The sequence below is a fragment of the Lissotriton helveticus genome, chromosome 10 (assembly GCF_964261635.1).
Source record: "Lissotriton helveticus chromosome 10, aLisHel1.1, whole genome shotgun sequence".
Lineage (NCBI taxonomy): Eukaryota > Metazoa > Chordata > Amphibia > Caudata > Salamandridae > Lissotriton > Lissotriton helveticus.
This window is the reverse complement of record NC_136071.1, coordinates 921,852,959-921,866,456: the sequence shown is the minus strand read 5'-3', so window position 1 is coordinate 921,866,456 and position 13,498 is coordinate 921,852,959. Positions and strand designations below refer to the sequence as shown.

General features: G+C 43.5%; 1 protein-coding gene across 1 annotated transcript in view; it reads right to left on the bottom strand.

Annotated features, from left to right (window-relative positions):
• The window catches only part of CUBN (cubilin), a 1,583,269-nt gene that overhangs the window by 1,410,908 nt on the left and 158,863 nt on the right, over positions 1 to 13,498 (bottom strand). Inside the window, exon 11 of the mRNA XM_078663578.1 lies at positions 9,819 to 9,943. Within this exon, the coding sequence (XP_078519704.1) occupies positions 9,819 to 9,943 (125 nt within the window). The remainder of the gene's footprint in view (positions 1 to 9,818; positions 9,944 to 13,498) is intronic.

Genomic DNA, 13,498 nt, shown 5'->3' with positions numbered 1-13,498 from the left:
CGAAACTTCCTGGCGCACCTTTGTCTGGCGAAATGAATGTTTCAGTAGGTTTCTCTGGCGCCCCTGTTAGAAACCCGATCTCCAGTCCTGTATCTCTTTCTATTGGCCCATGCGAATTAGAGGCACCCCTCATTCTTACCACAGGTTGCGGTGAAAATTTGTTGGGCTTGGATTTGCTAAAAAGGTTATATGCGACTTTGTACTGTTCACCATTGGGAGTACAACTTACTTTAGGTAAGAAAATCGTTTCTCCAATGTATGTGTCAAAAGAAAATATTGCGACTGAATTGTCATGTCTTCCTGATGTACTATGGGCAAACGGTTCTAATGATGTAGGTCGTTTGGAGATAGCACCGTATGTCATAACGTTGAAAGCCAACGTTAGGTTGCCACGTATTCCCCAATACAAAATATCTAGCGAATGTGAAAAGGCGTTATTGACGATTGTTTATGACCTGATTGATAAAGACGTCATTGAAGAAACAACAGGAAATGTTTGTAACAGTCCAGTCTTACCGGTCTTAAAACGTACCGATCCTTCACAGCCCCCTGTGTATAGGTTCGTGATCGACCTCAGAGAAGTGAACAAGATAGTTATCCCACAGTTTCCAGTTGTCCCCGACATTACTGCTTTATTGACGATGGTTCCAGCCTCAGCAAATTGGTTCTCGGTGATCGACCTGAAGAACGCTTTCTTCAGCATCCCGATTGCTGAGGAGAGTAGAGATATTTTCGGATTCAATTTAGGAGGACGAAGCTTCCGCTTCAAGTGCGCTCCTCAAGGCTACTGCGAGAGCCCATCAATATTCAGTCAGGCCCTGAAAACACAACTAGACACGATTATTCTACCGAATGGTTCAACTCTGATTCAGTATGTAGACGATCTGCTGATCGCTGCAGACACTGAAGAGATTTGCAAGAAAGCCACGTTATCATTATTACGTAACTTATGTGACATGAAGCACAAAGTCTCTCTTTCCAAACTACAATTTTGCCGACAAGAAGTAACCTACTTAGGTCACATCTTGTCGAAGGAGGGAAGGAGACTGACACCAGAAAGAATACAGGCGATCGCAGAACTAAGTGCCCCAAGGACACAGAGAGAGGTTCGAGCCTTCTTGGGCATTACATCATACTGTAGACAATGGATACCGAATTTCTCACTACTAGCTAAACCCTTGCTGGCACTACTCTGCAAAGACACGCCAAATCCTATGCCTTGGTCTGAAGATTGCCAGATGAGTTTCCACGAGTTGCGTGATGCATTGTGTTCGGCTCCTGTGTTGGGAAACCCCAACTACACTAAGCCTTTTACATTATACGTCCATGAGAAGGAAGGTTGTGCATTATCAGTTTTAACACAACATTTTGGGGACAGACAGCGCCCATGCGCGTATCTTTCGGCAACTCTAGACCCTTTGGCTAAAGCCCTACCAAGTTGTCTGAGGGCTACCGCCGCAGCAGCTGTCTGCATCCGACAATCCGCTGGATTAGTCATGAATAATACTCTGATCGTTATGGTTCCGCAAGCAGTAGACATTTTACTAAACAGGACAAAGACACAACACCTCACTAGCGCTCGACTATCCAGTTACGAACTTACACTGCTAGCAAGTCACATCCACATAAAGAGGTGTGATACACTGAACCCCGCAACGTTATTACCCATTCCGACAGGAACAGACGAGATTGATAAACATGACTGCTGTTTTAGGACAGAAGAAGAGACAAAAGGGAGAGTAGACTTACAGGACACTCCCCTTCCTGAATGCAACGATACTTTATGGGTTGATGGTTCATGCTTCAAGTTGCCGAATGGTGATACGACTGCAGCATATGCCGTAACGACATTACACACCATTATAGAGACTGCGCGCATTTCCCATAATTCTGCACAAGCCGCAGAGCTAATTGCGCTTACCAGAGCATGTGTGCTAGCGAAAGGAAAGCGAGTGAATGTGTACACTGACAGCCAATACGCCTTTGGTGTGGCTCACAGTTTTGGGAGATTGTGGCGTGAACGTGGGTTTCTTACGTCACATGGTGCAAAGATACAACATGGTCAGCTAGTTAATGAGCTCCTCCAGTCACTGACCTTGCCACTACAAGTTGCCATTATAAAATGCAGTGCACACAAAAAGATTCAGGATGATGTTGGCCGCGGGAATGCATTTGCAGACGAGGTTGCGAAAGAGACTGCAAGGAACACAATGAGTCGGACGTATGTTGTAGGTCCCGCTAGATGGATTACTGATGTGGGAATGTGTGAGGACACCATCGAAAGCGTGAAATCTATACAAGCCGAGGCAACTGAGAAAGAGGTGAATGAATGGAGAGAAAGTAAGGGTAGATAAGATACGAATGGTTGTTGGGTCGAATTGTCAGAACACCAGCGATGGTTATTGCCTAACGCCTATGTACTTGCAGTAGTAACAATGGCTCACGGATTTGCACACATCAGTTCGAGAGGAATCTGTAAAGTATTGGCCCCAGTATGGCAAAATAGCAATATCCCGAAATATGCAGAGAATGTGGTCAGAAACTGTATGGTGTGTTTGAAGTACAATCCCGGTAGGGGAACCCCAACTCCAGCTGGTCATTTTGCGCCTCCAACGTATCCGTTCGAGGTTTTGCAGCTCGATTTCATTCACATGGAGAGATGCAACAATCTGAAGTATGTGCTCGTTGTTGTTTGCGCTTTCTCCAGGTGGGTGGAAGCGTACCCCCTTAAAGACAATACTGCCTTGTCAACTGCCAAAGCCCTTGTCAAAGAGTTCTTCCCGAGATTTGGCATGCCTAGAATCGTCTGGAGTGATAATGGAAGTGAATTCGTAGGACGCGTGATGAAGAGAGTGTGTGAATGTTTAGGCATACAACAAAAATTCCACTCTGCGAATCACCCCCAATCAGCTGGATTAGTAGAGTGCTACAATGGCACTTTAAAGCTCAAATTAGCCAATATCCAAGCCTGCACAGGTCTTAAATGGCCTGACGCCTTACCCCTAGCACTCTTGTCAACCAGAATGACAGTCCATTCCAGATTAGGACTTAGCCCCCATGAGATAGTGTTTGGCCGCCCAGCCAACGTCTGGGGCGTGCCAAGGCCAAACAAACTTAGCGAAATAGAGCACCCCGTACTGCTTGACTATTTGTGCGAATTGACAACTAAATTGCGTGTTTTACACCAACAGGTTCACAGTTCCTCTCCGCCAGCCTCTGACGATCCAGGTCACTCCATCGCACCCGGCACGTGGGTCTTGGTGCGGAATTTCCAGCGCACAAACAACGGACAGCCGAGGTGGACCGGACCTTATCTGGTACTTCTTTCCACGAGATCAGCGGTTCGGGTGGAAGGCAAAAAGAACTGGGTGCACGGGACCCATTGTAAACGGGTCCCTCTGCCCCTTCCATACGACCGGTGGGTCAACGAAGGAATTGCCGACTCCGAGACAGAATCCATATCTCGTTTCATCCCTTTCAGCGATGCACGTTTAAAAGAAACTGGTACCGAAAAAGAGAGTGATCATATTTTACAAGGATTTGTGCCACAGTCTATGCAGTTGGACACTACCAAACCTGAGACATTGTTTGAAGACCACACCGTGCCAGGAAAACGACGGTACAATTTAAGGTCTAAACGAAGAGACTAAATAAAAACGAACTAATGTGATTTCCCTTCCCCCAAGAACTATTTTTTGATTTTTCAGCTCTCTCACTCTCAGGAAACTTGCTCATTTTTGATTTTCGAACCGCCATCCGGTTCTGCTGCTAGGGTCGCGGTTGAAGGCTGGGGAGTGCAACTGGGGACGTTTAGGTCAACGGTTCTGGTTGGTCCAAGGGAGTTACCCCGGACTGAACAGAGCGCACTCCCTGGCAGAACCAACCTACCACCGCGGGCAGCAACTAGAGGATGGAGTTTCCTAGGGTAAAGAGACCTACCAGACTCCCGAACATTGAAAGACAATTATGCACTGTACTGGCCAAAAGAAAGTTTTTGATAACATATATTTTAATGTTGTGTAGCATAACGATGTTTTTGACTGGTTATACTCTATTCGTATTCCAAGTTACCTTTTCAAATGACACCCGGCCACAGCCTCCTCCTACTATCTCTCCACACTACTTTCACCCTCTACCTGAACACGAATCTGCCAGAAGACTCGAATTTGTAAATAACTCATTCATTCAACTCCTACACCAACACCAGTCCATCATGAACACATCGAACTGTTGGATATGTGGACTCATGCCACACACAACGGATAAGGGTATCCCATACTTCATCCTGCCTTTCAGTTATTATGGTTCTCTGTGGGCTTTCCAGACCATGTTCCTATTCGCCCTAGAACCATACCCGACCCGTTCTACCGAAAGTGATTCCAGTAACAAGGCACTAATAGCAGGGATAAGAAATATGAGTAGAGAGTTCGACACCTATCTTACGATTCCCAAAGATGAACTCACTCCATACACTCGTTGGAACGTAACTAAATATGGGGTTTACCTGAGTAAGAGCCAGACAGCAAAGAAATCCCGCCCAGTTTGGATAGTACCCAACCGAGGTCACTTATGCTTACAAGGTATCGGCAGGGATCCCAAAGCTCAATTAGGAAAGAGTATATGCGCGGCAACATATGTGTTCGCTTCCCGAACTTCCCCTATATTATTAGCAGCCAAAGGCACGTATTTCGTCTGCCATGACCAAGCTTACACCTGGTTGCCCCCTGACTTCTCAGGTACATGCTTTATCGCATTTCTGCTGCCTCCCACCTACACGGCCAGAGCAGATTACCATCGGACAAGGACAGCTAGAGGTGTCGTGAGTAAAGACGACACCGCGGGTCAGGAATTCGCTGACTTCGCAAAGGGTTTTCTGCCATTTTGGGGGCCTATGGTAAACAGCAGGAACATTCGCCAGTTATCGAGGATAGTTGAATCCGCCGTGAGTACAACGGCCGGAGCCCTTGGAAATTTGACGACCGAACTTCAGTCGGATCGACTTATGACCCTTCAGAACCGAGTTGCCCTAGATATCATACTCGCCGATCGTGGTGGTGTGTGTAGAGTGATCCAATCCAGTTGTTGCATTTTCATCCCTGATAACGCACCGACGGTGTACCAGGCCATCTCTAAGTTGCACGAGATATCTGGTTCCCTTCACGTAGAAAAAGGGGACTGGTCCTTACTAGGGTGGTACTGGGAACTGATCGCTACCTGGGGATGGAAAACACTGATCTTCATTGGGATGATCTTAGCACTTCTGTTTATGTTCTGCCTATGTGTACAGTGCGCTCCTGCACTATGTGGCCTCTGTGCTACCTCATGTGTACGGAAGCCTGTGTCAAGGAACGAACTGAGCAACAGAATGATGCTACAGCAGCATCTCCACGAGTTCCTTCATACAGATTTAGACTCGGATTAACATGAATCATTGCCTTATATGAGGGCAAAAGGAGGGTCTGTGGTTCTGAAATTCTGGACCCTACTGTTGTCCCGGTATCGAGGCCCGATATCCGTGTCCCGAAACCTCAACGTACCATGACGAATTTGGTGTCGACAAACCGATAATGAATCGGACATCATTCCTATGCATTTGCGTCATGATCGAGGCATGCTAACACCCCCGAATCGTAGTTTCCGTCCCAACCCCCAGACTCCATTTTGTAAACGGTATCCATCTTGTGTCTTGCCCTCATGATAAGTCAATTAAAGGTCGAGCTTGATCTAAAAGGACACGTCCACCTTCCCTGACTTCCCCCTGACCTGTCCCAACTGACTCCCTTGCCTCCAGCCAAACCTGTTTAGGCTGCTCCTCGCCCAGTGGCCAAACACGATAGCATCAATGTACAACATACCATAAACCATTCACCGCGCACAGATCATGTTTTCTACACACATACACACCTGTCCACGCTCCCTGTTTATGGCCAGTTTTATGACTAGGAGGTGCCTTCTTTTATTGGGGCTTCACCGATATCTGATGGGAGTTCCGGGCTTGGCTGAGTAATCTATCACGAATTGGACGTCTAAAATACGGGCTTGCCTACATGACTTCGCTCTTTTGTATTATTGTAGAAATATGTGTATAGCCATATCATAAACTTAAGAATTCTTGCTTGCAGCTATTATTTTTGTATATAAGGAGAAGGCTGGTTCTGTAAAAATGAACAGTCTCCTGAGAACACATGACCTGTGTTTGTCGTGCTTCTAGGACACCTGTTACTTGGTAGCTACCAATAAAACTTGATCTCTGACTGCGACTAGAAGACTCCGTGTTTCTGTGGTCCGGAACAGGGAGAACTCAGAGGTCTTCGGGTGTTATCCCCTGGCACCAAACGGGTTCCTAAAAACCTGTTACCTCAGTATCCAGCAAGTCTCAGGGTACACTAATCTTAAGAAAGCTCTGGTGATTAATGCAGTTGTTGGAGTTTCCTGAATGGCCTTTCTGGTCACAGCTTTGAATTATATTAAAACAGCTTATGCGGTGAATATGCCTGTTGAAGAGAGTTGTGCATAATATGTAAGTCACAGAATTCGCTGTAAGATGGTTCAGGGAATTAATTAATGTCTTGCAAAGATCTCGTTTATTGGGCCAGTCTTGCAATCAGATAAAATAGCTCAGTGAACTTTAAGGCCACTGCAAACAGCGACATGTAGCTGCCAAGTACTGGCAGGTTTTAATATAATTTTTAATAAAAGAGAAATCATCTCTGGGGCTTGTGGCTCTTGCTTACACCACAACGCTTTAGGCTGTCTCCTAAAAAGCTAATCAATGGTATATATTTTTTTTAAATGTCAGTTAGTTTTCGTGATCAGGGTAAGAATTTAAAACAAGCATTGGCAAAACCAACAGCCCTTGTGTTGCCTGCCAGCCTTTTGGTTTTGTCAATGCCTGTTTTGCTTATATGTTTTGCTTATATAGTTTTGCAAAACTTCACTGTTTTGAAAGATGCTTAGGCAATCTACAAAAAAATGGGTAGAAACAAAAACATGTTTTGGTATCAAAAAGCACATTTCCTTACTTATTGTAGGCACTGAATGGATCTAACTTGTATGTGTGTATACTCCTTGTGAAAGAACAGAATGCCGTCACAGTGAAGTTAGCCCATTCTGTAGAGTGGTGACCCATTGCACTTACAGTACACAGAAGTGTAAAGAAGAAACATGAGGAGGATCCAATAATAGACCAACAGATGAAGATGGATGTCTCAAAGCCGCAACAAATAAGTATATTACACACACAGTTTTAGCAAAATCAAAACGTTTCAGCTAAGCCAGACTTATGAATGAAAAACCTTTTAAAGTGCCAGTGTGGGTCGATTCTTTGTCTGCATATTTTGCAGTTCACAATATAGACGGGTGGAAGTGCTGTAGTTCAATGTTTAATAGTCTCTAATCTGTCAAAGTGATGGCAAGATATTTCTAAAAAAGATAACACTGGTTTTCTCATAAATGTAATTTTTGTAACGGTATCTGGAAAGAGAAGAAGCCACAGTGCAAATCTTTTTTTTTTTAAATCTAGAGGCATACAACCACACACTTGCCTTGGCCCGCTTTCTGTGGTCTGCCTAGACAGATCAGCTGTCGCCCAACAATTATATGAGTTTCACCACAGAAGGGCTATGTCTCTGCCCACATTTTTGGAGCCAGGAGTACATGTTTTGATTGGGCAGAAGTTGGGCGCTTCCAAAACAAAAGTACTTCTCCCCTAGCTGTTGTGATCGTTTTGTTTGTTTATCTAGCCAGCTGAGCTTAAACTTTCAGGGGCAAACACATGACAATGTAATTTGTATAGTGTCTTAGATAACTAGAACATTTATGGTGTTTCTCTTTCTCTGACAGTAACACATATGGGAGGATGCCAGTCATTAAGTTACATGGGTTTTTGTGCCTGGCTTGACAATGCAACTGTACTTGGGCGTTTAACCTACACCAATGTAGTTCTACAGTTCTTTGCTTTCACAGAAATCCATATTCATTGCCATGTTATTTACTTGTGATGCTTAACATTACCATACAACATTCATTTAAAGCCAGACCTATTGGCATTGTCAGTGATCGTTTTTTAAATGAAACACATTGCTTTGCAGAAGATGTCAAATGTCCACACTAGAAGAACACTGGAAATGGGTTGTAATTGAGGGAGGTAACAGCGGCCTCAGTATCCCATAAGCAGTTGTGATAGGGACCCAAAGGACTTCGGCTCCCCATTCTTGTGTGAAAAAAGCAGGACTGAGCAGCTGAGAGTGTCCTACTGTCCCGTTTTGTAGGTGAAGGAGGGCTGGCTTTTCCTCATTGATTTCTTCTAAAAGTACCTGATAGAATTTGTTAAAGATTCACATTTTTCCATGAATATTAATTATGGTTTTTGTTCATTATTGTATTTCTGCTCCATGGAGTCGTTTGTCGGGGGTAGCAAGGCTAAAATCAAATTATTGTGGTTGGTGTGTATTTATTTCATTTCAATGAATTGGTTTGTAAGCCGGGGGCTTGTGGCATGAATCTCTAAATCCTACAAAACTCAAAATTAAACAGTTTTTGTTTTTTCGGATCTTCTCCAGCTGGGTGATCCGAATGATGATAGTAGCTTGTCAGGCCCCTCTGGCCTATGTAACTGACTTTGTATCAACCAGGCCCAATGGATTCGATATGTATATGGTAAATAGGGATCAGGTAAGCATTACTCACAGTTGTGTCATCAAAGGGAGGATATGTGCTGCAAGGAATGAACCAGTAATTTCCAAACCCAAGGTAGGTTGTCTCTCCTTCGTCCTTGACCTGTTACTACACTCATCCTTCTTGAGGGTGGACCTTTTCAATGCAAGCTTTACCTGAAGATAAGACTGCAGGTCGCACCGGTCTCTCATTTCAGTGGGTACGCTTCTGACAAGAGGTCAGCGTGAGAGGAGTTCCTAAGTCAAAATGGATTAGTTAATTGTGCTTGTTCTGGTCCATAACCCTGCTTTCAAGACTTTTCTGAACTGTAGTCCAAAAATTAAGGATTCAAGAAAGATTTATGAAAGTAACACAGTTTTGGCCTTTGTAACTTGATGAATCCAGGCTGGATGAACTTGTCGGAATTTATTGATTGCAGACCTCTTGTTGGTGCATAATTTATTGTTAGTTATTGGTGGTATCCTGACCGTCTGCTCCAGTACGAATTGTGCATGATGAGCAAGAGCTTACATTTTATCCTCATCTCTACTGAAAACCAGTGGTTACATTTCAAGAAACGTGCTGGGCCAGCACACCTTTGAAGGTTGAGGCTCGGCCTAGCCCCGTGCATCCGGACTTGTTGAAGTTTCGTTATGAGATTATATGTGAGAGCAATATGGGCAAAGCTACAATATCCAGTTAAGTCATTTCTACTGATCTGGTGTACTCCAACCAGCTGGCTTGTCGGTGGCTTGCTGAAATTCTTTTACACATGGGAATTTGAAGGGTGGAACTCTTTACTACACAGTGCATTCCAATTATTTTGCACATTTTGCTCAATCGTTATTACTTCATAAACGTTACTAAAAGGTATCTCTACTGAGCCCAGAATACTACTCAACAAATAGAGCATCTTCTCCTGCAACTAGGAGTACATTTGGTCCCTAAGAACCAATCTAGGAATTAGGGACCGTTTTTGGGCACTTGATATTCACTAGGTAAGCCGGCTTCCTCCATAGGCCCGCTTCCTGCACAAGAGCCTGTAAAAGAGCCCCTTCCATATAACATTTACAGGCACAAGACCTATAAAGAAGGTGGGTCGATGACTACAACGACAAACTGAAGAAACCCGTCTTTTATATTACACTGAATCAAAAACTTACCATGCACTGTCCATTCACACATGGGTTGCGGAGTTGGCAGATATCGCTCACTGGAACGCAGCCATTCGGTCCAAATCCATTTCCAGTAAGCCCAGGTAGACAGACACAGGTAGGTATTGGATTTCCTATTGGACATTTGCAAAAATAAGCGGTATGTGACTATGTGAACTTAAATCCAATGTTCTGTCACACTATTTATTTATATTTGTTATCAATCTATGGAAAATACGATAAAGAAATACTCCTAAAAATGAAATCAAAACTTTTGCACTTTTAATATTTAAAATCATCTACTCATGGAGTGCATGCTTTCCACTCATGTACAATGGACAGCATCAAATTTACAAAACGTGGCATTAACATTAAAGATGAAAATGTCTTAGGATGCTGAATATTGTTTAATTCCTATGGTGAAATCATAGTGCAATATTTTAATTTATAATATCAAATGTCAGTTTTATTAAAATACCATTTATTTTTTAAATTATCCTTAAGTATTTTCTGCAAAACTACTAAAGTAATATTTTTCTGCTTCATATTTCTGAATATGTTTACATTTCTATAAATTTTATCGTTGAATAATTGTGAATCATTTCCCTGACAGAAAAGTGGATAGTGTTCGAAAGAGGTGTGCATAAACAATCATTTCTGTACCCAGTCACTTAATAATTAGAACATAATAGATATCACTCTCTTATCACACTGTGTGGGCAACATGTTCTGCTGCACAACTTGAAATCCCTGGCCTATGGCGTCTGAATTAACCGTTACCAGAAGCAATGAATTTGATTAATATTTTTTGGCCAAGTGAAAGCTCTTTTTCCATTCATTTATGTCTAGCTTAGACATAGATTTAGCAGTCTCACGAGCCTTGAGTATTCTAAAGAAAATCCAGAAGAAAAGAAGGACGGGAAGATAGATAGACAGGCAGACAGAAAGACAGACAGAGAGACAGACAGAGAGATAGATAGATAGATAGATAGATAGATAGATAGATAGATAGATAGATAGATAGATAGATAGATAGATAGATAGATAGATAGATAGATAGATAGATAGATATACACTTCACCACTGTGTGTCTTCACCGAGAATGACGACACATTGCTTCCACATATCCACTTAAAAGAAGTCCACCTCAGTGCTACTGCTGGTGAACCAATCTCTGTTTTGGTTTCTCCTTTCATTTCATTAATTTTTTTTCTATTTATGTTTGTGATGTGCTATTGGGTACTTGTTTTTCTTTCTTGCAAACCACCACAGATCGAAGCCACATATGGATGGCATAATTTTTACTCTGTATTACTTTAAATACCTATTACCTATGTTTCCCAAAAAAACTGAGACATTTTAAAAGTAATCACAGGTTTGAAAAAACTAAATAAATAAGGTCTCCAGCTTGCCTGTAGCCAGACCAGTTTCTTTACTGATGCGTGTTTTAACTGTCCAATACCACAAATGTTGGCATAGTTTTCAATATTTGATTTAAACTACTCAACACCTTTTTCATGATTAGAAAAGAGGTACAAATGACACGCAGAGATGGTGAGCAATTTACACTCAACCCCGGTTTCTACATGGTCAATTTACACCAGCTCATACCATAGAAAATTATGCATGTGAAACTTTATGATAAGGGTAATATCTTGCACAAAATTAGTTCCATACTCCTTCATGCATGTTATTTCTCATTACCTGCATTTAACTTGTTATATTGTGCCAAAACTGACTGAGGAGGTTTTACCACCAATCGTTTCTATGGAAGTCATAATGAGGCCGTCTCCTTTTTTTTTTTTTTCTGAAATTCTTTATTGTATATAAAAAAAATATATATTTACATGGACAAGGCTTATACATGAGTGGAAGAAGAAAGTAGGCGAAGGAGGAAAAAGGAAGAAGGAAGAGGGAGAGAGGGAGGGGGGGCGGTAGTCCGTATTCTTGAGGTTGTTCGATAGCTCGGTATTCCAAAGTTCGGATTCCATCGTACATGTTCCAAGGAGCAGCTTGACGTTTTGTCACGTCTCTGTGTTCGCCCGTATCTTGCCCCACGCCCCGGGCCCGAAGGGAACAGTAAAGAGATATAGTAGGAGATAAGCGGTGTGCAGGGCGTTTTGTTAACGCATAGGTTTCAGCATGCGCCCTCAGTTATATCTTTGTTCAAACGCCTATGGCGGCTTATGTGATGATAGGTAGAGGTCTAAGGACCCCCACATGGTTGACTGCTTGTGCGTTTTCGGTGAGTGTCTCGCTGTGATGTTATCTGCCCCCCTTAGGAACGTGACCCAGTTGAGCCATGCTTGGGGTGCCGCTTTCGATGTGTCCTTCCAGTTAGTTAGGACTATTTTAACTGTGGCTGTCAGCAGAAGGTCAATGAGGTCACGATCCTCTGTCGTTGTGATGGCCTGGGATGTGAAGCCTAGGGCCAGGCTTGCGAAGTCTATTTGTATGTCTATACCTGTGATCTCGTGGATGAGTATTCTGATTCTTCCCCAAAAGTCCTTTATTTTTGGGCACTTGAGCAGGAGGTGTTCTAAGTCTCCCCTCTCCTTGTCGCAGTTCCAGCATACATCGCTGTCTCTAATACCCAGGGTGGCCAGTCGGGCCGGTGTCCAGTATGCCTTGTGTACTAGCCAAAATTTCGTCTGATTAAGTGTAGCCATTATCTTTTTCCTAGTTGTGGATCTCCATAGCTCGGCTTTCTCGCCCTCACTTAGTTCTTTCCCTGCTGCCTCCCCCCAGAAGTTTGTGACCTTGTCATTAAGTTTGGTGTTTTTGGGGCGGAGGACCTTGTATAGATGTGCTACCTGGTGTCCTAGTGTGTTCAGGCTGGCAGCGAGCTGTATTATCGATGGTGTCTGGCTGTTGAGGTTTGCCTTCCTTATTGCGACTTTTATCTTCAGGAAGTTGTACAGTTCTATGCTGTGTAGGTTGTGTTTCCCCTTTAAGGTGTCAAACGTTATGTCCGCGCCCTTGTTCTTGAAGTCTTTGGCCATGGATATACCTTGGCTGTACCATTTGTGCATGTCTAGAACCTTACCCCTGTATTTAAGGGTGGGGTTGTGCCAGATGGATTCAAAAGGACCCCCTCTGATGCTCGTGTTTAATAGTTTGTCTACCTTCAGGAGAGCTCGTTTTGTGTTTCTAAGGACTGGGTTGTCTTTAATTGCTGGGTGTCGGGTGGCTGTGAGGAGGGTGATGGGCTTCATGCCTTTTAGCAGCCCTTGTTCAAGTGATAGCCACGCTGGGGTGTAGTCCTGTCTTGGGTCTAGCCAGTGCAGTCCCTGTCTAGCTATGCACGCTTCGTGGAAGCGTTTGAAGTTTGTCATGTTTAGACCCCCCTGCTCTTTTGATAGTCTGAGCTTGTGCAGGCTTATTCTGGGCTTCTTCCCTCTCCATAAGAAGTTGTTCAGTATCTTGTCTACCCTTTTGTGGAAGTCTTCTGTGTTGGTTAGTGGTAGCATGGTTAGCATATAGTTCACCATCGGTGTGAGCATCATTTTTATTGTTTCTACCCTCCCCCACCATGTTGTGAATCCTTTGAGAACAGAGCTGCATTTGCTCTAATGAAGCCCACTACTGCTTCTGTAAGCAGAAGAACTGCACACCATCTTTAAAGGGGTCAGAGCTGACAGCCAGAAGAGAATCATGGAACTGATAGGAGATTTTGGAATGTGGAGGCC